Here is a 26,688-nt window from a genome sequence, read left to right as displayed (position 1 = left end):
TGTACTTGTCTTCTCCACATCCAAAGATAGAGGAGTGATAGTGCACAAGAAGCAGCCAACATTTTAACAACAACAAAAAACATTACAGTTACAAGCCACAGACAAAAATATATCTAGAATATAACCAGAATGTTAAAATATAAAACAAACTGAGGGATTTTAACTGAATGTAAATTTGAAATGTTACCCTGACTCATAAAGTGGCATTGGATTTCTTAAGGTTAATAGAATTTTGTATTTTCTTATGTCAGTTGATACATACTGTAAAACATTCAATAACAATATTAACTTAAAATTACTGGTACTGGTCTAGCAATGATTTTGTTTATTGTTGGCTGAACACGTTTATGGCATGTCGCATAAAGCAGATACAATGTAGTATCTATGTGCCTCCCACAGGGAAAAGGAGAAAACTTGACACTACTACCCTACTGCATCAGCCAGCTCTCTGTGACCCTTAGGGCTGTCCCCAGAAGCCATCAAGTAAGTACACGTCATCTTGAGCTTTACTGTGCCTGCCTTCATGGAACTATTTGTGGTGTCTTGTCAGAATAAGAATCTGAAAACCCACAGCCTGTCAGAAACATTTGTTACTATGTAGCACCAGTTCTGTTTTTCTAATAACATTTGAAAGTGTGACTTATCACATCCTTGCACTGATGGCTTGAATTTATAAAGGCAGACAATCATGTATTAGCTCAGGATATCCCCAGACTATTCACATGTTAAACAAAGTGTTGCTATTACTCTAACAATGTCCCATTATTATATGGCAAACTAAACGATAGCTTTACCTCGTTTCAGATACAATGTTGGTTAAAGCTCCACCCTGCAGGTATTCCATTATGACCCACAGTTCTTCTTCCACCAAGTAGCTTTTGTACATCTCCACTACATTTCTATGCTGGTAGTCTCTCATTATAACAACCTGAGAACAAAACCAAACAGATTTATTTTGGTATCTGTATTGATAGTGTTAAATCTAATTAAAGTTAAATAGAGTCCAATTTAATTAAACTAATTAGAAATGTGTTTTAAACAATGACCAGAACAGCTTCCACAAATAAACGTTATTATTATGACTTGTGGTTGGTTAGAAACAACTGGTGGTAGCTGCCGAGGACTGTAACATCTGAAAGACGTCCATTAATACACAGTATCAAAAACACTACTGAGCTGCCTCCGGAACAACTGAAACATTTTCATAGTTCAACCTAGGCAGAGATATCTGTATCAATCAGAAAAATGTGTAACAAGTTAGGTTGCAAGCACTGAGGGTAACCCCTCCCTAATAAAGTGACAAAACCCTATCATAGTCATTGGTAAGGCATGTAATTTCATTAACAGAGGTCCTGAATGTAATTTTTAAAACTTGTTACCTCATTAAACAGCAGCTCTCTTCTTTGCTGTTTCCGGAGGTCCATCATTTTCACAGCCACTTGACGTCCGGTGTGTCTTTCCCTAGCAATGCACACAATCCCAGTAGAACCTTCCCCAATCTTGACAAAGTTCTCCAGGTATGTTCTAGGGTCCCCCTTGTCTACCACCATCTTAACAGCAGCCTTGAACTGCTCATGGGTCACTCTGGGGGCGTCTTGAGGAGGTGATTTGGGACTAGGAGAGCCATTCTGTGTGGCCCTGAGAAATGGGCAGCTAGTCTGTGGTGGCTTGATATTAGGGGATCCTGTTGGAGAAGGTCGGACCTGAGAAGGATTATCCTGCCGCTGGGTTGCAGGCTTGGGGCTACCAGCTGATTTCTGAGAGATATTTGTTCCCATATGATTAAGGACCATAGCTGGAGAATGTCTGATGGTATAGCTGGAAACAGGTCTAGCTGGCCTATGAGTCCTTGTCAGAGAAATAAGAGGGCTACTGGTGCCATTTGGGTGAAAATCTAGATGTTGCTTGAAATTGACATCTGTCTGTAAAAAGAAACACGTAAAGAAGATCATTAGACATGCACACATACTAACTAAGCTGAACAGAAAAATCCACCAAATGCACATTTCAAACTCATTATATCTGAATAGTTCATAATTGTATGAACCATGTATATTCCATACAGATTAGTGAATGTAAACCCTTGACAAGCATAAAGTCATATTGATTGATGCAAAGGGCATTATTGTTATTTTTTTAAATGGCCAGCAGTTTCATGATTCTGCAGTGCTTTACTGTGTGACCGTCTCACAATACTTACTTACATAAGTAGAAAACCTGATATAACCAGAAACCACAGAATAGTCTTAATAAATCAAGTATGAGTTTTAAACCTCCATAGGTCTTTGGGCTATATATCACTATTCACTGGATGCAAAAGACAAAATGAAATAAATCACGTTTAAGTCTTGTAAAAGAATAAACCTTTTTGTCAAAAGCCCTAAGGTCACCATTGAAAAGGGCTTGCATCTCTCTTCTAGAGTTAAAGAGCATAGGTGCCCCTACATAATCTATGAAAAGGAAAATCTTAGTGGCAAAATAATGTTTTACCTTCATGTCATATGAAGACAGTGGTCTCCCAGGGCTGTTCAGTGTCCTACTTATGACCCTTTCCTTTGGAGTCAGCTCTGGAGTACTGGGGCCTGAACTGGCCTGGTGTTTTCCACCAAGCCAGGGTCTAGTAGGATTCAGAAAGCAGGAAACGGGTCTCTTTTCTGGGACATTGCTTCTTGCAGGCTTCTCCCTCCTCACTACAGAAGGTTGTCTGGAGTTTAGTCTTTCTGTGGAGCCCATAGCCTCATTATGTTTGGACAAACCTCGATAGAGACTGCTTGGTGGCCTATGGTCCTCTAAAGAAGGCTTGTACACCTCCAAAGTTGACTTGGCCCTAGTCAGCAACCCATTCGGTGGTCGATAAGCATTTTGTTTTGGAAAAAGATGTGGACTCCCGCTTTCGCTCTTTAATTCTCGAGATCGGTCCTTACAGCTGAATTGCCAGTCATATTTTCCCATCATGCCCAGATCTTGGTACTCGTACCGGTCTTCCTCCTTGACCTCCCCCAGTCGGCCCAAAGACTGGGCCCTCTTCCTTGCTGAGGGACTTGTCTTACGTAAAGAATTGGAACTGGTCACTGAAATCTTGTTCAAGTCTGAGATAATCCCTGAGATGTAGCCATCTAGACCTACGATGCTTCCCCGCACAATGGTCTGAAAAAGAGATTTAATCATTTTCAACAAGAAAGAAAAATAATTGTAGAAGCTAGAAGAGAGGACATTGTTGGTCCCTGGTTATGAATGCTGTATACTACAGTGTGCATATTGTACCACTTTCAGTCAAAGGAAAACATAACAATAATGCTAGAAAACTGGTGAGAAACAATGTTGAAGAACTTAAACTAACCATATATATGCCCCACTGAAATACATGTAAAGTGAATGCACCTGAACAGTAGGCCTCATACAGCCTGGCATATTTAACTTAAAGTTCTTGTCTCAAATCTATTTTCCTTAGAATAAGCCCCCCAAATCAAATGTCAGAGTTGTTTATTTCTAGTTTGCGAGAGAGAGAGACAGGGGCACTACTGGTGTTGTTCACTTATTCACACAAACTTACACTATGTGTCTATTTGCAAAACCTGTTTACATAAAAATATGGACTTACAAGGATAAAAAAAAAAAATCCTTCATGTATGTTAAAAAATAGCCCTATTAAATACCTTGCATCCTGTAGCAACAATCAGCACACACTGTGCCTGACAAGATTCAGACACAGAATGCTACCCACCCTCTGAGGTGAATTATACCCAGCTCAAAGTATATAATTTGCCTTAAAAAGTAGCCTAGTTTCCACTTTGAAAAGAGCTTTGTAGCAACACATTGGATCTGAGTTTTCTCTCTAACGGTTCGTAAGCCTCTACTTTCTGTTCTCTCCAACTATCTCCACGTGATCCAATTTGTGAGGACTCGCATAATTTCCCAGCTGTTAGATACTTTGGATTTTAACCCTACAATGCCCAGGCAGAATATTTTTTTGTGATCAAATTTTTATTTGAAAATGAGAAATACAATACCGTAATTCAAATCAACAGAACATTCCCATTTCCCACCCAATTCCCCCTTCCCATCCTACTCCCCTCCCTGTCCCTCCCCCTTTCCCCAGGTGGCAACCTCTGTCCCACACACCCCTCCCCCCTACAAAGGATCCTGAGAATCCACATCAGACATTGACAGCTGAGGACTGGTTTATCAGCAATTTAATGGTATCTGCGGCCACTGCCCAGGCCTGTACAGTCCCCTCCCTGCTCCCATGAACCGGAGCAATACAAAAGTTCCATATAAATAGTGTCAAGGAATGCAAGGGTCCATTGACGCCAGGGGAGGGAATGCGGAGGCTGCCAGCACAGGGCTATCATTTTCGAAGCATTATTTTGAAAAGAATTATCAATCAAGATTTTATTTTTTGTTGCACTTTCTATAGCATATGTTTTGGAGAATCATAACCAGGAAAGCATTGCATAACTAGGGATATTTTGGACATGCTGCTAATCAGGTTTTAGGGGACAGCTACCACTACTATGAGAGTTATTTTCTACAAGCAACTATAACCCCAAATAACTAATTACATATATGGGCATATGGAAGTGCAAGTGTAAACAAGTATGCTGAGAATAAGGCATAGACACTTAGCAGTTCATTTAGCCTAAAGTAGTAACAGATTTCTGGTTTTAAATTGAAAAGACATGTTACTATAGCATGTGTTTCTTTCAAAGCTACACACTGGAGAGCTGTAGCAAATAGAAATGCAAAAGAGGTCAGATTTCTTTTTAAGCTCTTGTCATAATCTGTTTCCCATGCTATTGGTATCTCTGTATATGTCTGTCTCTCACACTCACAATGACAACATTTACACTGTAGCTGAGTGGCATTTCACTGTAGTCTGAGGATCCCACTGATGCTAACTGAACAACATCCAGTCTTGAGAGAAATATAAGGGAAGGGGTCTCCAATGTCACATCACTTATGGGTTGGCAAAATATAGCCCAGAGAATCTCGCTCCTTTAAGAAATCTATAGTTATATATTTTGTTCTCCTTTGTTCATCTCATTAATTTGACATTTTTTAACATATAGATGTGACTTTTCTGAATTATGAAGCAGTGATGAAAAAATGGTTATCAGTAAAAGACACATTTTAAAACTACAGTGAACATAACCCCCGACATCTAATTGCTTGTCTTCATTCTATTTCGGTTCCTTTATTTCAGTTTGCTGCAATTTCAGCTCTCTGTGAGTCACAACCCTTTTAGAGGGAATGTTTTTTATGTAGTCTGACCAGTTGTCATTTTTTGATCGGTGTGTCTATGAGTAACAACCTAAAAAAACTCAAACTAGCAACAGTAAACCGTTAATCAGTCATTCAGAGCTGGCTAAACTAAGTTCTACTAAACCCATTATATACTACTCTTTTACTTCCCTTTCAATAAGCACAAATACCATACCCATTAGGAACAGTAATTAAAATGACCACACATTATTATCATTATAATTGTACAGAGATGCAATGCATCTGTTGGTTAATCTAAGGAATGGGGATTCTGGATTTTGAAATCTTAATTTACCTAACACTTAACTTCTTTGTGGGTACAAGAGAGACCAAAGAAGAGACGAGATAAGGACATATCAGTTGGGCTATCCTAGAGACTAATTATTATCATTTATTTATTTTATTCATTTTAATAAGCCTTGGAGTACTTGAGGCAGGATTTATCAAGTTAATAATACACAACTCATTAAAAAAACAAACAAACAAAAAAAAAACCTGAAGTACCCTTTCAAGTTAAATTTAACTGTACTATAACCAGACTTATTTAAAAGTACTGAATTTGACTTATGTCAAGGTTGTATTTAAATACTGTGGTTTATCGTTTACATTCTATACATCTTTCTACTTTTAAAACAATAACAAACCCTTAAAAGAACAGTTATTTGAAAAAGTATTATATACATAAAGTACCAAATAAATTCAGTAATATTGTTTACCATAATTATACTACCTTTATGAAAGTTTACTCTAGTAAAAACATAGCAAAGTGTAATAAGGTATAGTGAAAGTATTGTAGAGCATTGAAAAGCCCAGAGAGATATGGTAAAGTATATTTTTAAAAAAGCATGGCAAACCATGGTAAATGCATAGTATAATCATGTGGAAAGCATGGAAAAATTGCACATTTACCATGGTAAGCTCTTATAAAGGTATGTATTTACTGCACTTTCTCATATGTATCTGTGATTTACCATCCTTGCTACACTAACTTCTGACTTTCCCCTTTCGCCTTCTCAGAGGAAAACAATACACTGACTAGTTTACTTACCACTTACAATTAGCAGGCAGTCCGGAACCATGGAGAAATATATCAATGACTTCCAGTTAAATTCAATAAAATAAGAGGACTCTTCTTTTTTCCTAACTACAAACAAAGACTTCACTAGCAGTTAAGTGATTGATCTTCTGATCTTCTGTTCTCTTAATTAGGCAGGATAATTAATGCATTGACAGCATACAAACAACAAAGCATGCCAGGTTTTAGAAATTGCCTCAGGGTTCAAGTGTTTTTTACACTTTAAGCAGATGGCTATTGGAGCTGACTAGTATAAAGCATACCAATAGGTAGACTCTCCCTTAGAGCAACTCAGTACTTAAGAATGCAAACAGACATTAAACAAGACTGAACTTATAAACAAAAAATGAATGCATTCAGGTGGTCCAGTTGAGCTGGTTTTATCTTCCCATCTGCAGTGGATGGATTACTCTGCTGCTTCACTAAATGCATAACCAGGTAATTTACAGCATGCAGAAATTCAGAATAACGTACAATTCCTTGTTTTCTCATGTCCTGAGTGATGAAGATGTTGATAAAGACAGTCAAACAATATTACTTGTTTCTTTTAGTATTTCTGCATATGTTATCATTGGGTGTTATAGATTAGACCCTCAAAAGTGTATGTGCTGTGTGTGTTATACCATCTCTATACACTCTAGTAACTAGATACAATCCCTTAGTGCCAGTAGTGATGCTTTTTTATGCAGACACAGGGAATTTGGTTGTAGCTGCTGTACTATATAGAGTACAATGAAAAAGAAAGTAGGAACAAATCAATATACAGACTAGTATAAAAAGGCATTGTAAATGCAATTAACTTTTATTTCTGTATTGCTCCGACATGTTCTTTTAAACACAGTCCCCAGGCTAGATGGACAGCATCATAAATCATGCTTTGAGAAGTAACCATTGCAAGGTCAAGGCCAAATAAACAGGTCAGGGGGTATTGTAAGCACACAGAGTGATTATAGGGTTCAGGGTTAAGAAAACACTTTTCAAGGATGTTTGTTTTTTAATCTTGTAGAACGTGTTTTCAAAGTGTTTGACATTTCAACCAAAGCAAAACTTGAGAATGAATATGAAAAAGCCTGTATATAGGTACTCACTCACTGTCATAACTCAAACTTCAAAATATAATAATAAAAAAAAAAATACAAATATTACTTTCCTAAAAACCACACTTTTTGTTAGTATTACCTAGAAGGGTTAAATAAATGATTATCAAATCCTAACAAATTGTGTTACTTACTTTAATGCATTAGTAGCATTAGCACTAATCTTGTTGCAAACACCACACTGTAGCTGTTGAACGTTCGCACTTCATTTTTCTTTGTACAACGTCACTCCTTGTGGTCAGTTTCCATTGACTGTCCAAAGGAACTCACTCTCACAAGGACTGTGCCTTTCCATCTGCTTCTGGAATTGAACTGAAAGTGGTTTGAAATCATTCCCATTTGTTTGTATTGGCAGCAGAACTATATAACATGATATGAATTAGGACTTTACCAGAATGAGCTTGAATATGGACTAAGCGAATTAGCTCCGGCCCTGTCCATCTGATGGAAGAAGTGTGACATACAGAGTATCCATACACACAAGGCGCACAGTGACATGCAGCAAGACCCAAAACCTAAAATAACTGAAGAGTGTACATTGCACTGTATGTGGTTTTATTTGTAGCATGAACAGTACAGTATAGTGCAAAAGCTCTTAACTCCAGATTGTCATTAGCATATATATATTTTTTTTTAGTTATGATAAATTAACCACAAATAAATAATTCAGATATTTAATTTAGCAGCGGGTAAGTAGTTTAAATTAGTTTTAGAATTGTAACTGGTGTTTTTTTTTTTTTTTTTTCTTTCAGAATAAATTTTGAGTAAAACGCTTCTAGAATCTGGACCCTATTGTAATGTGCTTTGGTTTGACACATTGATTGTGTCAGTGACCTTTGCTGTACATGTCTGAGGGCAGATTGAATTCTTCCCTGCTGCTGGAAATGATGTCAGTGACAATGAGCACAGACTGAGCTGAGGTTTCTTTCATTCTGAAATTTCTTAATGTATAAAATATGTATCCACTCTTGAAGCTCCTGATCTTGCGTAGATACACAAGTAACAATAACATTATGAATTAGAAAACTTAGACAGCTTTTTGAGACAAGCACTGAAAACTGACATTCTTAAAAGCGTATATTTAAAAAGAAAGCATCCTTTCTTCAGCTTTTAAGAAGCTCATAGGCTGTTCATAAAATTACTTCAAAGCTGCAGTACATTTCTACAGTGTATATATTTGTTTTTCCAAGACTTTTACAATCGGAATTGATTTGCAGTTGTCTGAAAACCTGTTGTTTTCGTCATGCCTAGACAAACATGATGATTGAGTAACAGTATGTCAAGGTTTCTTCGCAGGTGTGATTATAAAACCTACTACTAAGGTATTTTAACCTTGAGTCTTTAGGAAACACCCTTGTTATATATTCAAAATCTCATGGAGGACAGGCAAAGCAGACTGAGACGTACTACTGCAAGAACAAACTGTATTTGTGTTGGGTTTTTTTTGGTTTGTTTTATTGTCTTATTGAAATTGTGCTCCAGTGTTCCTAATTGATTCAGTCTAATGTAATTTGTTTAGTTTATTTATATCCAGTCTATTCCATTTGCATTATCCAAGATTAATTTGCAAGGTTACTAATGCCAATTCCGTTGTGGTTTGTTCAAACCCTGGTTCAATTAATGAGGCCTTGTCTATTGACTATTTTAGTCTTCTGTGCTACTTTCAATAACTCATTTCATGCCCATTTGTATTCATCAATAGTTGCTATTAATATCCAGCTGACATTTCCCATTACTGTTCCAACAACCTTATCCTAATCAATCCAAATCTAAATTTATCGTTGATTTGCAAATAATTTTTAGCAGAAATTAGCATAATTTACATCCAAATTGAAGGCCCCCCTGAAATGATTTTGCCTTGCATCCCTCCATTGATATGATTACTAGACCCCCTATGGGACACAATCCCAAATGTCACATGCAAGAGAAACAAATATTCCTTGCCTTCAAAATTCCTGCAGCAAACAACTGCATTCCAATTTGACCCATGCATTTATATATTTTTATTTTAATCTATCAGTATATTACTTATTTTTTATATAGAGTGTAAGGGTGTCTTTTCAAGGGTTAAATCTAGCCTAAGGCAACTTTGGCGAATTCCATCTGCCATTGCCACCGCATAGGGTGTGGTGCAGCTGAGCAGATAGAGGTGGGAGAAGAAACAACAGGATCAGTCTGCTTTGTGGATTTCAAAGAATACTTAAGACGCTTGTACATGTGTGTTTCTCCAAGTACATTTTAGCTACTGTGTACCTTGATACCTTGATACATTGATACTGTGTACCTTACAATGAATTGCTCATTTAATGATATTACACCTTGGTACAGGCATTCCCCAGCATAATTTCTTGAGGAATCCAACTGCTTTTACACTTTTGAGTTCTGGTGTTTTGATCAGCATTATTATAAAGTACAATGGCAACCTTTCTGTGAGGAACACACCAGTGTAACTGTATAAAACGTGTTCACCTACTATCCAGTTACTATCCCTTCAGAATACACCAGTGTAACTGTACAAAACGTGTTCACCTACTAGCCAGTTACTATCCCTTCAGAATACACCAGTGTAACTGTGCAAAACGTGTTCACCTACTAGCCAGTTACTATCCCTTCAGAATACGCCAGTGTAACAGTGCAAAACATGTTCACCTACTAGCCAGTTACTATCCCTTCAGAATACGCCAGTGTAACTGTGCAAAACGTGTTCACCTACTAGCCAGTTACTATCCCTTCAGAATACGCCAGTGTAACTGTGCAAAACGTGTTCACCTACTAGCCAGTTACTATCCCTTCAGAATACGCCAGTGTAACTGTGCAAAACGTGTTCACCTACTAGCCAGTTACTATCCCTTCAGAATACGCCAGTGTAACTGTGCAAAACGTGTTCACCTACTAGCCAGTTACTATCCCTTCTTGAGTGTTTAAGAGCCTGGTGGTTTTCTCACCTCTGTGTCCTAAGAAGGGTATTATCTGCACACAGAAGGAGAAGGGCTTTATAGGCAGAGGTCGCCATTTACTTTGTTTCAATTCCATTTTTTATTTGGTAATTTTATGAAAATTTCATGAAAATACAAATTTCTGAGTATTTTGTAATTTTGTGTCTTTGACTGAAATACTGTAGCATTTGTAGGCCTTTATGACTTATCTCTGTGTTAGCTCTATGTAAAACTGCTTAATTAACTCAACACTTTACACTGTTAAATCAGCCACAAAATGAAGGATTGTAAATGTGACAGCGTTAACACGTTTTTAATAATGTGGCAATAATCTTTATCTATATATATATATATATATATATATATATATATATCTATATATACACACACACATACAAATAAATGTTAAATAAATAACTACATATAGTTATACAGTACCTGCAATGTAGACCTATTGAGACCTATTCCTAATATTGTGTAAATAACTGCACCTATATTTACTCTTAGGTCATTATTGTAGAGAACCGATTGTTGAAACAACCAAGTTAAACACATTAAAACCATTTACCTTAAGCTGTATACATTTATATTAATGTGAACTATGACTAAGGCAGATTCGTTAGTTTACAATAGCTAGGCTAATGTTTGAGAAGTGTATCATATTTTTTTAAAGATAGCTTACAGTTGCTCACATTAAGGTTTGTATTTAGGAGCATTGGGTTATTGGATCTGCCTTTCACATTTGTAGACCTGCTATAAGTGAAATTTTATGTGGTTCTTTTTGGACAGTAGTTGACATTCCGATAAAACCACACAACTATATTCAGTTAACAGATACTAATGAGCTGGAGCCACTGAGCTCTTTGTAGTCCTGCACGGTACAAAGGCACCTTCTAGTGTTCAAAACAGGCACTTCACGTATAACAACTGCATTTACTTGAGGACTATGGGGTATATACAGTGCCTTGCAAAAGTATTCAGACCCCTGACTAATTCTCTCATATTACTGAATTACAAATGGTACATTGAAATTTCGTTCTGTTCGATATTTTATTTTAAAACACTGAAACTCAAAATCAATTAATGTAAGGTGACATTGGTTTTATGTTGGGAAATATTTTTAAGAAAAACAAAAAACTGAAATATCTTACTTGCATAAGTATTCAACCCCCACACATTAATATTTGTAGAGCCACCTTTCGCTGCAATAACAGCTTTAAGTCTTTTGGGGTAAGTATGCACCAGCTTTGCACACAGTGTTGGAGTGATTTTGGCCCATTCTTCTTGGCAGATTTGCTCCAGGTTGTTCAGGTTGGTTGGACGACGCTTGTGGAACGCAATGTGATGCAGTTTCCACTTCCTGATTATTGATCCAACTGTGCTCACTGGGATATCCTTTCCCTAACCTATGCATTTGTATTACTTTATCTTTAACTTCTGTAGAATGCTCTTTGGTCTTCATTTTCCTTCAGATTCACAGCCTTACCAATGATCCTTCAACAGTGGGGTTTTTATCCAGAAAATGTGACAGCAACTTTAATGGTTCACGGGTGGAGGCCAACGGTAAGGTAATTGTGTCCTCGTTAGGGTAATTTCTTTCATCGCTGCAAACTGGGAGCTTCCACAGCACAGGGGTTGAATACTGATGCAAGCAAGATATTTCAGTTTTTTATTTTTCTTAAAAATATTTCCCAACATAAAACCAATTTTTTGAGTTTCATTTTTCTATCAAACAGAACGAAATTTCAAATTTGTAATTCCCAGACATGGTCAGGGGTCTGAATACTTTGCAAGGCACTGTATATATAAATTATATATATATTATCATAGATATATATATATTAATATATTATATCATATAGTATCAAACGATTACATATTTGAGATAGTGAAGTGTGATCCCTCTATGGTAGTCATTTTCAATCTGATTTGCTATTCTCGGTGGCATCACAAACAGTACTTGGGAAGGCTGTTGCTCTGCTGATGATCGCATTGCTGGAAACAGCAAACATATCAGTGGACATTATGTGCCGAAGTGGTATGTAAAATGCTACCTCACGGCAAAGGAAACCTGACCAGTTTTAAAGGTAATAAGAATATTCGAATAAGCCCTCCAAACTTGTATGACAGAAAAAAAAAAACCTAAAAATGAATTAACACCAGGACCACAGCACAGTGGCACAGAAAGATCAATAATAGAAGAGCATTTTGACAAAAAATGTCATCACTTTTGTGATTTTTTTAATCCTTCTTTATTCCGAGAGGTGGGGGTTTACTTTGACTGCTGCACCGTGACAACATGAAATAAATGACATGTACCTTGAGTGATCACTACCTGCTCTTCTGCACAAAGGAATACCGGCTCGTTTGCAGGATGAAAATACAAGAATACCACAACAAATCAAGCAACAGAAAATGTTTGCAGTCAGAAATGCCCAAGTTAAAACTGCAGCACTAGCCCTCACCTGTCAAAGAAGCTTTCTCAAAGCTGGAGTTTTCATTTAATCTCTCAGCCGTTGTTGCACAACTGCCCGACTGCCAAACCCCCAATGATGGGGCTAAAAGTTAGGTGGAGGTTGGGAAGGAGGCAGTAAACTCAAAAGCATGGTTCAGACAGCAATAAGGTTTACATTTACCTGGCTTGTAAATGTATGCTAGCTACCAACTGGATGATTGCAGTACCTCCATGATTTCTGCTTTGAATTTTGTTGCTGTTTGCTAGAATTTGTCTAAAAATCAAGTTATCACATCTGTGGGTGTATTGAAAGTTTCCTGCCTGAAACTTTGTGTGGCTTTACATGTCCTTTAGTACAGAACTATTGTATTGCCATTGACAAGGCAAGGGATAGTAATACATCTGGCCTACCTTCTTAGGTCTGAGCTCCACGTCTGTGATTCTGGAGGGATCCACCATGGGCTTGGGCCTCTTGAGCGTCTCGATGAGGCTCTGCCACTGGGGTGGGAGGCCAACAAACCTCCCCTGCTTGTGGTCGAAGGAGGTGTGGACACGGTGCTCGAAGTTCACCGGCGCCGAGATCTCAGGTCGCTTCTTCTTCTTCTTGCGGAACATTTTTCAACGATGGTTAGGTCCTTCAGAAAAATAATTCAATTTTTTTTTTACAGAAACAGTAAGATGCTATGACCAAAAAAAGCAACTATAAAAACCACTATGCTATTCAGTTATTGCGCAGTCTTAGATATGGAAGCACCTGCCAACTGAGTGCCTACTATCAGCCCTCTGCCTAATCTCTTCCTGTGGTGGAGCCACAATTAGGTCATGTGACCAACAGCACAGGAAGTGTTTAGGTACCTGGGAGCAATAGTACAGAATAAAGTTTATGCACTACAGCAGAGGTATTCAGTCACGGTCCTGGGGGGCCATTGCACTCCAGGTTTAGCAGGTACAATGAGATATATAACTTCATTAGGGTTTGAGTGGAGGGTTAATTACTTCAATTAAACAATTTAGAATGGGGTTGGAACAAAGTCTGGGAGTGGAAGGGACAACTTTGGTCACCGCTGCTCTACAGCATTGTGCTTGAAATATCTGCATACACTATTCCAAATGAATATAACGAATCTAAAGATTTGACTATGAAACAGGGCCAGTGGAAAGAGTTAAACAAATAGATAACAGTTCAAAGCCTTGGTTACAGCTCCTTCACACATTGTAGTTCTATACTGCATTGAAAAAGCCTATAGCACTATTGGGACTTTGTGAAGACAGTCTGCTTTTAATAGGAGCCTGCAGAATATTGAATAACTTAAGAGTGGAGAGCTTGTATGTAAAGAACTCTCACAGGGAAAAACCACTTGAGTCAATGATCTGACTCAAATTACTGCTCATCACTGTTGCACACCAAACATTGGCAGTCATAATGGTGATTAATGAAAAAAACAAGCTAGTTTTGAAAAAGGTTTATTCAGCTTAAAGTGATAGGCAAATGGGTGTAGTCTCGTTGGAACTGTTTCAATGTAAATGTCTTTTTTTGTTGTTTTGTTTTTTTCAAATAATGAGCCTTGGGCAATGTTGGTTGGAGGTTCAATTAACGACACTGCCAGTATGAACAATGTAATCATATTACATTATATTGCATTCCAGTGAAATGTTATGTTATTCAGTAATTTGTTTTTCGTGAGGTTCGTGTTTGTTTCTATATGAGGAACTGTTGATACATCATTGCATAACTATTTTATCTGAACAAAAAGGAAATGAGGCCAGAAGACTGAAAAAAAAAAAAAAAAAAAAAAAAAAAACACAACACACATTGCTAAATATAATCCTTCAATTCCAAACAAGCAGAATGCAGTAGTTAGGTCTATGCTGAATCTTGAGAAACAGTTTTCTGTTGTATTAAACATGCTGTAGATGATCCTCCAATAAGAATTTGGGACAAATTGGGTCAAAACATGGGTCCAAATAGGTTTGTCTGTTTTTGCTTTAAAATGGTGGTAACTTTAAAACAGATAGTCACAGGAATACATTGCCAGTTCAATACATCAGTGTATTCTATCACTGACATCTTCCTCTTGTAAAAGTAATTCCATGCCCCAAGCGTTTTCATAGCTAGGAAAACTGAACAGTAGAAATGAAAAGCAGGTGTAGCTCAGCTCGAATTTGTCAATTGAGGTTTGGCCAGCAACCAGAAAAGTAGTAAAAAGCACGCTGAATTTGGTCCAATCTTTCATAATGTTCATGTCACTTAGTGAAATTCACCATTAAATCAATTTAATCATTCTTTCCTACTTAGGTATTATGAATATATATATATATATATATATATATATATATATATATATATATATATATATATATATATATATACACACACACACACACACACAGTGCCGTGAAAAAGTATTTGCCCCCTGTCTGATTTTCTGCATTGTTGCAAACTTCAGACATTGAATGTTATCAGATCTTCAACCAAAATCTAATATTAGATAAAAGGAACCCTGAGTGAACAAATAACCCAAAATTCATACTTATTTAATTTATTTATTAAAGAAAGTTATGCAACACCCAATGCCCCCGTATGAAAAAGACCCTAACCCTAACCCTAACCCCCTTAGACTCAATAACTGGTTACGCCACTTTTAGCAGCAATAACTGCAACCAAACGCTTCCTGTAGTTATTGATCAGTCTCTTATAGTGCCATGGAGGAATTTTGACCCACTCCTTCATGCAGAACTGCTTCAACTCAGTGACATTTTGGATTTTCAAGCATAAACAGCTTGTTTCAGGACCTGCCACAACATCTCAATTGGGTTTAGGTCTGGACTTTGACTAGGCCACTCCAAAACTTTAAATTTCTTGTTCTTCAACCATTCTGATGTAGACTTGCTTGTTTGTTTCGGATCATTGTCTTGCTGCATGACCCAGCTGCACTTCAGCTTCAGCTCACGGACGGATGACCTGACATTCTCCTGTAGAATTCTCTGATACAGAGCAGAATTCGTGGTTCCTTCAATGACAACAAGTCATCCAGGTCCTGATGAAGCAAAACATCCCCAAATCATGACACTACCACCAACATGCTTGACCGTTGGTATGAGGCTCTTACTATGGAATGCAGTGTTTGGTTTTTGTCAGACATAACAGGGCCCATGTTGGCCAAAAAAAGTCCCACTTTTGACTCATCTGTCCATAGAACATTGTTCCAGAACTCTTGAGGATCATCCAGGTGCTTTTTGGCAAACTTGAGACGAGCATTCATGTTCTTCTTAGTGAGCAGTGGTTTCCGCCTTACTACACTGCCATGAATCCCATTTTTGCCCAGTGTCTTTCTAATGGTGGCGTGATGAACACTGACCTTAGCTGAGGTGAGATAGGCCTGCAGATCCCTGGATGTTGTTCTAGGGTTCTTTGTGACTTCCTGGACAATTTAACGCCTTGCTCTTGGAGAGATTTTTGCAGGACGGCCACTCCTGGGAAGATTCACTACTGTGCCAAACTTTCTCAATTTGGACAATATGGCTCTGACTGTGGTTTGGTGGAGCCCCAGAGCCTTAGAAATGGTTTTGTAACCCTTTCCAGACGAATAGGCATCAACAACTTTTTTCCAGAATTTCCGGAAGTGCCTCTAGAAACTGTGTGCTGACAACTTCACTCTGATGGTAAGGGCCAAAGTTAGTCAGATTTATATTGGGCAGGGCTGGTCCAAATCAGGCCTGATTGTTAACCAAAGTATTCAAACAGCTGACCCTAATTATCACATTATTTGAGTTGAGTTAAGTAGGGGGCAATAACTTTTTCACACCTGAAGATTGCATGTTTGATTACCTTGCACACCAAACAAATGAAAGAAGCACCAAATTTTGGTGTCATTTTTTCTCTCAGACTCCCACTATATACTACTACAACCCACAAAAAAATCTGACCAAATTCAATATAAAAAATGTGCAAAAATGCAGAAAATCAGATAGGGGGCAAATACTTATATTATATATATATATATATATATATATATATATATATATATATATATATAGAGAGAGAGAGAGAGAGAGAGAGAGAGAGAGAGAGAGAGAGAGAGAGAGAGAGAGAGAGAGAGAGAGTACACTTGCTATAAACTAGTTTTTTTTCATAACTGACAATGTTTTATGTCATATACATTTCTGTAAATACTTGAAAATGAAAACACGTTACAATATACAAAACAAAATATAAGGAGTATCAAAGCAATGTTCAAGAAAATTGAAAATTGTCTCTAAATCTTGGATTCCTCAAAATAGCCACCCTTTGCCTTAATAACAGCCTCACAAACACGAGGCATTCAGTTAACAAGTTTCAGCAGGAAATCACCCGACATGTCTTCCCAGCTCTTCTGCAGGAATTCCCAGAGATGTAGGGCACTTGTGGGTAGCTTTGCTTTGACTCTTCTGTCCAGTTCGTCCCATAAAAGTTCTATGGGATTGAGTTCTGGAGACTGGGCAGGCCAGGTCATTAGATTGAGTTGTCCTTCACTTTCCTTCTTCGCCAGATAGTTCTTGCACAACTTTGAGGTGTATTTTGGGTCATTATCTTGCTGAAGAATGAAGGACTGCCCAACTAGCCATAATCCTGATGGAATGGCATGCCTCTGAAGTATGCTATGATAGCCATGCTGGTTGAGCTTGCCATGGACTTGGTAAAGATCACCAACTCTGTCACCAGCAAAGCAACCCCAGACCATGACAATGCCTCCTCCATGCTTGACAGTGGGAACCACACATGCACAACTCATGCACTCACCCTCTCTGCGTCTTACAAATACTCGGCGGTTGGACCCAAAAATTTCAAATTTTGACTCATTAGTCCATAAGTCGGACTTCCACTCCTCAAACGTCCAGTTTCTGTGTTTTTTGGCCCAGGCAAGTCTCTGCCTCTTATTCTGCACTATTAACAATGGTTTCTTTGCAACAATTCTTCCAGTTAGGCCAGCTTCACACAATCTCCTCTGAACAGTTGAAGTTGAAACATCTGTACTTCTAGTAGCATTTAGCTGAGCTTGTATTTCAGGGGCAGTTAATCACTGGTTTTGCAGACTTGTGACTCGAATGAACTTGTTCTCTGATTCTGAGGTCATCCTTGGCCTGCCTGACCTTGTTCGGTCCTCATGCGTGCCAGTTTCTTCAAATCGTTTGATGGTCTTGGCCACAGCAGTTACAGACACTTGCAAAGTTCTTGCGATTTGTCTTAAAGATTGACCTTCATTTCTTAAAGTAATTACAGACTGTCTTTTTTCTTTGCTTAACTGAGCGTATTTTGCCATTTTCTGCTCCCTTACATTCAGGAATGAAAAACTTGTACCTATGCTACCTATATTTATAGTAATCATGGACCCTCATCTGTTAACAATAATTGGTGACAAAAGGTTAATTATGTAACATGCTAGTTAACTCAGAGAACATCTAACAAAGACATTTTTATACTTAGGCCAGTGGTCTAACACCATGTTATACACATTTCAGACTTTTAACTGACTTGGGCTTCAAACTGAAATCCCCTTGCTTTGGGTGACCATTTCACTGAAATTGACAAGATTTACATTTTCATTTAAAAATTAAATTTTTGAATGCAATTCACTTATGATTATCAGCTTATATAAGTACACATATCATATAATGAAATATGAAGTGTTTCTAGACAAGTTTATACAGTTAAAAGCATAGATATGAAAAACCTGGTTTCAAGCAGGTGTACTCAAACTTTTGACTGGTACTGTATATAAACTTAAACTCAAAATCAATTATTGTAAGGTGACATTGGTTTTATGTTGGGAAATATTTTTAAGAAAAATAAAAAAATGAAATATCTTGCTTGAATAAGTATTCAACCCCCACACATTAATATTTGGTAGAGCCACCTTTCGCTGCAATAACAGCTTTAAGTCTTTTGGGGTAAGTATGTACCAGCTTTGCACACAGTGTTGGAGTGATTTTGGCCCATTCTTCTTGGCAGATTTGCTCCAGGTTGTTCAGGTTGGTTGGACGACGCTTATGGACCGCAATTTTCAAATAGTGCCACAGATTCTCAATGGGATTGCGATCAGGACTTTGACTGGGCCACTGTAGGACATTCACCTTTTTGTTCTTGAGCCACTCCAATGTTGCTTTGGCCTTGTGCTTGGGATCATTGTCCTGATGAAAGGTGAATTTCCTCCCAAGCTTCAGTTTTTTAGCAGACTGAAGCAGATTCTCTTGCAGTATTGTCCTGTATTTTGCTCCATCCATTCTTCCTTCAATTGTAAAAAGATGCCCAGTCCCTGCAGATGAGAAGCATCCCCACAGCATAATGCTGCCACCACCATACTTCACTGTAGGGATGGTGTGTCTTGAGGCATGGGCAGTGTTAGGTTTGCACCACACATAGCGCTTTGAGTTTTGGCCAAAAAGCTCTGTCTTGGTCTCATCTGACCACAAAATCTTTTCCCACATCGCAGCTGGGTCACTCTCATGCTTTCTGGCAAACTCCAGACGTGCTTTCAGATGGTACTTTTTGAGTAACGGCTTCTTTTTTGCCACCCTCCCATACAGGTCAGTGTTATGTAGAGCTCTTGATATGGTTGACTGGTGCACCATTACTCCACTCCCAGCCACTGAACTCTGTAGCTCCTTCAAAGTGATTGTTGGCCTCTCTGTGGCTTCTCTCTCAAGTCTCCTCCTTTTTCAGGGATGGACTTTTCTTGGCAGTGCCTGGGTGGTGTGATGCAGCTTCCACTTCCTGATTATTGATCCAACTGTGCCTACTGTGATATCCAAACACTTGGATATTATTTTGTACCCTTTCCCTAATCCATGCATTTGTATTACTTTATCTCTAACTTCTGTAGAATGCTCTTTGGTCTTCATTTTCCTTCAGATTTACAGCCTTACCAATGATCCTTCAGCAGAGGGGTTATCCAGAAAATGTGACAGCAACTTTAATGGTTCACAGGTGGAGGCCAATGGTAAGGTAACTGTGTCCTCGTTTGGGCAATTTCTTTCATCGGTGCAAACTGGGAGCTTTCACAGCACAGGGGTTGAATACTTATGCAAGCAAGATATTTCAGTTTTTTATTTTTCTTAAAAAAATTTCCCAACATAAAACAAATGTCACCTTACAATAATTGATTTTGAGTTTAAGTGTTTTAAAAAAAAATATCGAACAGAACAAATTTTCAGTGTACCATTTGTAATTCAGTAATATGAGAGAATTGGTCAGGGGTCTGAATACTTTTGCAAGGCACTGTATATATTAACAAACAGTGTTCTGGGGCAGACAGCAGCAGATATAAGGATATAAAGATCGAATGAAAGTCATTTTCTGAATTCAGCTGTTTAATATTTAGGTTTAAACATACTGTAGTGGCCGGCTATGTGCAGGGGCTGTGGCAGTCAATAAAGAGGCAGACAATGGGGTGTAGAGAAAGCAATGAAAGCTGCTGTTTTATTTTGGCTCGTTGTCTCAATGGATTCTTTTCATACTCTTTTATCAATGGTCTCTCTCTCTCTCTCTCTCTCTCGCAGTACTCTCAACTCCTCAATTGGCACGCAGCACTCCTTTTTATGGACGCTGACTCCGTCCACTGATCACCCATTGGCCCATCTGTATCCACTTGCATTAACTCACACACAAACTGACAGGCAGGAAGGCTGCTCGAGGATAGGGTGAGAAGATTAGCCTGCGAAACACTCACTCAATCACACTATTTACTCACTCACTATTTACTGAGTTATTTACACAAACAATCCATAGCTTGATAACCTGATTATCCAAAGCTCATTTCATGGATAAGCAATATGCTGAACTGAATAATATACTGTAAGCTAATTCAATGCAACTTTGATTATCCTAACAAAACATCCGTCAGTGTCCAGTGCAGGGAGCCCCAATCCTGGTCCTGGGGGAGCCCTGTGTCTGCTGGTTTTCATTTCAACTGAACTCTCAATTATTTAATTGAACCCTTAATTGAACTATTCATTAGCTTAATTAGACCTTTTGAATTGTTTTCAGCTTTTTAAACCGTTGGAGATTTCAGGTTAACGATACAATTTTATAAGTAACTTGAAATCGGCAACTTTTTATTAGCTGAGAATAATTAAAAGGTCTAATTAAGCACATTATTAGTTCAATTAAGGGTTCAATTAAGAAATTGACAGCTCAGTTGAAATGAAAACCAGCAGGGCGGTGTTCCACCAGGACCAGGATTGGGAAAACCTGGTCTAGTGTATTACAGTGTTCCTTAGTTAGAGACTGCACAGTGTATCTTCCAAGTGTGTTATATAGAAACCTCAGGACTTTCATCCACTAATCAGGAGGCTTAGTTGCAGGTAGAGGAACATTTAGACAGAAACAGAAATAAAACCAAACTTTAAAAAGGGAGAAAAATAAGTAATTGAATGTAACAATAAAGGCACAATGTCCTAGTTTGTAAATCATAAAAAAGAAGAAAAAAAAAGGCATTTCCTGAGGCAGAAATCTGAAGCAGGTGATTACTCTGCATGACTTCTGAAGAATCGATTTGAGTTCAAATTAAGTGAATTTTGTAGAAGTATGAAATCTGTAAAAGTGTGAAAAGCTGTGGCCCTGTGGTGCAGATCTTGAACAGACAAAGTATCAGGAATGATTTGCACACCTTATGGGGAAGCCAATACCGCAATAAAACACTTTTTTGTACAGACATGTTTTAACCACCTGTAAATGAAACCCACAGGTCAATAGAACCTGATGTGTGACATACAGATGGACAGATGTATAGACACCTCCATATATCTCCAGAGGTTTTTCAGATATATGGAACAATATATAAAAAACTTGATTTTATCAATGAGACATCTGTCTAAATGCAATCCTTTTCTATCCCTGTTAGAATTCCACATTGAATCATGTTCCACATGATGTATTAAAACTGTCAAGGGAAAATGTGTCCAGCCCAGCAAGCACTGGGAGACTTAACTTAAAGAAATGAAAGATTGAACTAAACCATGATAAAAGGGGCAGTGGAAATGGTGGTGAAGCTAAGCAAGTCGATCTCATGTTATACCTAGCTTGATTACTACACCTTCAACTGCCAAAACATACAGTGATTCACATTCGGTTATGCAATGCTGTAAGGAAAGGAGGCGTATTGGAAATTGGAAACAATGGAAAGATAATATACATTGAAATGTTAAAGCAAAATTATTTTTGCTATAGTTGTATAACTGATCTTGTCTTAATGCACAACTAGCACTACTGCAATGTAATTTACAGTAGTTCTTTTGAATGAAACAAACAAACAAACAAAAAAACCTGTTCCATACTATGGCAGTGTGGTGGGCAAAAAACCTGCCAAAGCATGTGTGTGTGTGTAATTGAATGATTTAAAATAACAATAAAAGGCACCATGTCCAGGTTTGTAAGTCATAAAAAAAAAAAAAAAAAATGAAAAAAGGGCATTCCCTTTGTGGTTTACCTTCCTGATGCAGACAGCTATCATACACTAATGCACTTAAGAGTTCTACTGCTCTTAATTTGGGGTCTACTACACCCTGGCACCATGCCCACGCCCCTGCTGTTTCCAGTTGTGTATTTGCTGTTATTTTTAGTTTACCAATCTGATTTACTCTGCTTGACTTCTGAAGGACTGATTTGAGTTCAGATTAAGTGAATTAATTTACAACACCGTGCTGGTATATTTTGTTGCTACGTTTTGTTTATTGTTTTGTAGTTATGATTAAAATGTGCACTTGCATTTAAACCTGCAGCTTTCTTTGTTTTATACAGCTGGTTCACACAGCTTGCTAGGGACATCATCCTGTTCACACATACATTAATACAAATCTAAATACCAGACTTTCAAATGTATGCAGCACACTATCGTACAGACAAGGCATGTTGAATATTTGCATAATGGAGGGTAGGGGATTTGGTATTTATTTTCAAACTTCAACTTGATACTAGTTTCAGCAATCATCACTGCCATTTTATTTTGGCGGTAAAATTAATAAATAGCCCAATCTCCATTATGCATTTATTCATCACATTGTGATGTAGGATACATTAATTACAACCTTTATAATTACCATATAATGGATCTTGAGCCTGTGTGTACTTGTAGATTTAATATAAGTATCCTGTAGATTAGAACTCCCCTTTTGTTTAGAAGCGTTCACAATCCTAGACTGTAAGGAATATAAAACGTACAATAGATATGCCTGCTACCTTTTTTAAGGATTAATGTCGGGGTAGAATTATTATTTTAAATAAATGACAATCCCTGCATATCCTGCCTAATTATTTTATATTCGATTTCCTACCCAGCACCAGAGCCAATGTAATTACAAAAGTTTACTATCCTACATTTGTACAATAATATTCCCCTGGTTATACTATGAATTTACCTGTAGTTTACCACAGTTTGTCTTATTTTTTAAATTTGCTTTACCATACCTCTCTGGGTTTTACAATGTACAGTCTGTAGCTAAGTTTCAGAAAAACAGTACAAAAAAACTTATTACTCTGCAGCAGAGATATTGCGATTTTTTTATTTTTCAATCTTTCCCCAACTTGGAATTATGAGGATTATAAATTGTACTGGACAATTAAAAAAATCACTGATCCTGGCCATTTCATATACTTGGCAGTTCAAAGATATAAACGTGTGATCCAAACCACAAAATCTTGTGGTTATATTGAAAAGTAAATAGTCACCAAGAAATTATATTTTAGGGTAAATTTGAACATGATTGTGAGACACTGCAGCTTTGGTTTGATATGTTTTATCCTGGAGATACTGCTGCCCAACAATCCTATCTTTAAAATACCCCAATTTTATCATCTGAAAAGATATCGCAGCACACTTCTGTCTAAATAAAAGCTAAAATCAGTCACAGCTATTGTTGAAACAGAGAAAACAGCAGCTTGGTTAATGTTATTTGCACACTGCAATATGACATTTAGACAGCAAAGAATCATTTTTTTCTGAAAACAGTACAAGCAGGGCTGATGGGCAGCATGAATGATGGGCAATGAAATGGCTTCAGTAGCAATCTGTTCACTATAGACCAGCTGCAATGTTTTGGGGAGCCAAAAAATCCAAAGCTGTTGTAGGAAAACTGTTACAGCCTTTTGGACAATTGTTTGCATTTGAGAATCCCCAAAGCACTCCCCAGTGATCTAAATGTCCATGCCCACCTACAGTACAGGACCGCACAGAGGGAAAAGTCTGGGGTGGGATTACTGAGCTGGACAGAGTGAAGTGTGCCAGGCTTGACAGATCGAATTGTCTGCAGTCCAGAACGCTTAAGCAGGGGAAGAGGTCTCATGTTATAAGTAACAATGGTTTTAATGACCCGTAAAAAAAAAATCAAAACAATCTTGATTGAGTTAAAAAAAGAAATGTGCATCATTAAGCTGTACACTGGTGGCTGCAGCAGTGAATATGTAATAAATGTCAGTTATCTAAAGGTTTAACTCACTAACATGCTCAGCTATACATTACATTGATTTTATCTGCAGTTTTAGCACGGCATTTCACAGGATAAGAAAGTTGTTCATTAAAATTGCAAGGTGTAAAACTGCACAATGGTTTGTAAAATTGTTTTGTTGTTATGGGCCATTCAATGTGATTTCACGAACATCGAGTGCCTTGTATTTGTTTAGTTTTGTTTCTGTGGTGAACCAACAGTAGTCAAAGTCAAGCTGACATCTTCTATTAATGCAGTGAGCAGTCTAGCTGGAACATGTAGCCTCTCCTTACACTGACACGCCTCCATGCTAACAGCAGAATGAACAGGGGTGAAAATGGTCGTGCTCCTCTACTCTACAGTCTCTTTATCTATAACTTCTGAGATATAAGTCAAAGAGACAAACGGCAATATATAAACATTCCTGTCCACAAGGAACTCGACACCATAACACCCCTCATCTCACAAATAACCCCAAAACAAGTCAGTAAGCCTACAGTTGATAGCATGGATTTGCTATACTGTCATTTGTTTGTGGCTCATTAATATAGTTTTAGACCTGTTTCGTTTACTCCTGTAATACGATTCAAGGTAGAACAATCAAAATGTTTAAAGAGGGTAAAAGATTGCTTTGAAAATATTTAATACACCTCAAGCAGGCAGCCTTTTACAGCCAGTGCAATTACCTAAACTTGTGATGCTGCCCTCAAAGACCTGACTTCACACCACAATAGCTTGTTTCCCAAATGCAACAACCCCCGATCTTTACAGGCAGTCGTTGTCTACTGAATTTAAATGTCTGCAGGCATGCTGAAACAATATAGGTGTGCTTCATGGGTTCTTGAAGAAAATCCCAGAGAAACAGTAATCAGGAATTCAAATTAAACAACCACATCCCTCCAATGCTGTAGAATTGTTACAAATGCAGAAAAACACATCAACTCACCCAATGTATTGTCCACCACTGTTCCTTATGCGTGTATTTCAGCAGTTGTGAGAGTTCCCAGATTGCCAGTAGGAAATCCTATAGGTGTGTGAGTACAAGAGAGAGAGAGAGAGAGAGAGAGAGAGAGAGAGAGAGAGAGGTGGCATGTTTGTACAGTGTATGCACATGAAGCTGTCAGAGTTTGAATTCTGGGTGTGGCGGATGAGACTATATATAGAGTAATACATGGCTCTAGAGCAGAGAAGCAGTGAATAATAATGTTTCCCCCTAGATAAACTTTGTTAAAAATACAGAAATTGCACTTGATTGATTTTTTTTCTAACGCACTAATAGGAAAAGATTTGATAACTACAAGAAATATCAAAAGAATTATAAAGAGGAACATTTTCTTTTTTTTAATTTAAAAGCAAGTAATTTATAAGTAAGCTCAACTTTTAAAAAAATAAAAATACTGGACACAACCCATTTCTTTAGGTTATGTTTAACTACTTTTGCACAGCATGGTTAATATATATTGTGGCAATGTTACCCCGCCTCTGTGTGTATTTCAGTGTTGTATGTTACGTGTAGTGTGTGTTGGTGTATAGTCATTGGAACAGGGGATATAAATGGGTCTGTGTAACACGAATGGTTTAAAATGTATATTTGTATTTAGGCACGAGGATTTCACAGCACTTCACGTGCAGGTAAAATGTAGTAATATGTGAGCACGGGGAATTGCACTTTATTAATTCACGTGCAGTTGTACCGAGACTCCAACTGAATGATTGATTAGCAATCGAGTATTGGTACAGCTGCTTAAAAGCAGCATGTTTTCACTCACTCGAGGTTGTGTGTTCAGCGAGTGGAGAACGGGATTGGAGAAGGAGGTAACAGTTAGTATAATAGTTAAATCATAATACAAGCTCATCATGTTTTGTCTGTGTAGTCCATTTTGTTTGTCTCTTTATTTTGGCTAAAGTGCCGTGTCCTGTGTCTTGTTTGTCTTTCAACCTTTTATTTTCTGTCTGTTTCATTATTAAATGTTGAGCGAAATCAATTGCTAAGCTTCATCAAACTCCACCTCTCTGTTGTTTATTTGTTGGTTCCTGGTTCTGGTCTGACGTCACCCACTACAGCCATCTTTGTGACAATATATATAAAGCAAAGACAACATTACAGTATATAATACAGTTTAGATCAAGTCAGTTTGTTTAGTCAACTAATAAAGTCTGAAAACATAATCAGGTTTAGCTAGGTACTGTATTAAGTGCACTTACAAACAAATGACCTTCAGGCGTGACTTAAAAAACAGCACAGACTTGATGCATCCAACTAGCGGTGGCTTCCAGAGGTTAAGACTTCATAAGAAAACACCCTTTGACATTTTTCTATTAGTATTACAAAGAACCCTAATAAGCCTTTATTCTGAGATCATAGCCAGGGCAATAGGTCCATTTGGACAAATACAAGCTTGCATG

General features: G+C 37.7%; 1 protein-coding gene across 2 annotated transcripts in view; it reads right to left on the bottom strand.

The window, feature by feature from the left end:
* LOC121329551 (serine/threonine-protein kinase PAK 4-like) overlaps window positions 1-25,322 on the bottom strand; it is a 33,535-nt gene extending 8,213 nt beyond the window's left edge. For both annotated transcript variants that reach the window (XM_041275180.1, XM_041275181.1), the window contains exons 1-5: window positions 25,229-25,322; window positions 13,237-13,460; window positions 2,491-3,147; window positions 1,380-1,922; window positions 795-928 (exon numbers count right to left, since the gene is read on the bottom strand). In XM_041275180.1, coding sequence (XP_041131114.1) covers window positions 795-928; window positions 1,380-1,922; window positions 2,491-3,147; window positions 13,237-13,440 — 1,538 coding nt within the window. In that variant the 5' untranslated portion in view covers window positions 13,441-13,460; window positions 25,229-25,322. The remainder of the gene's footprint in view (window positions 1-794; window positions 929-1,379; window positions 1,923-2,490; window positions 3,148-13,236; window positions 13,461-25,228) is intronic.
* Between the last annotated feature and the right edge of the window lie 1,366 nt (window positions 25,323-26,688).

Source organism: Polyodon spathula, chromosome 17 (genome assembly GCF_017654505.1).
Source record: "Polyodon spathula isolate WHYD16114869_AA chromosome 17, ASM1765450v1, whole genome shotgun sequence".
NCBI classification, from domain to species: domain Eukaryota; kingdom Metazoa; phylum Chordata; class Actinopteri; order Acipenseriformes; family Polyodontidae; genus Polyodon; species Polyodon spathula.
This window is presented reverse-complemented; position numbering and strand designations above follow the sequence as displayed.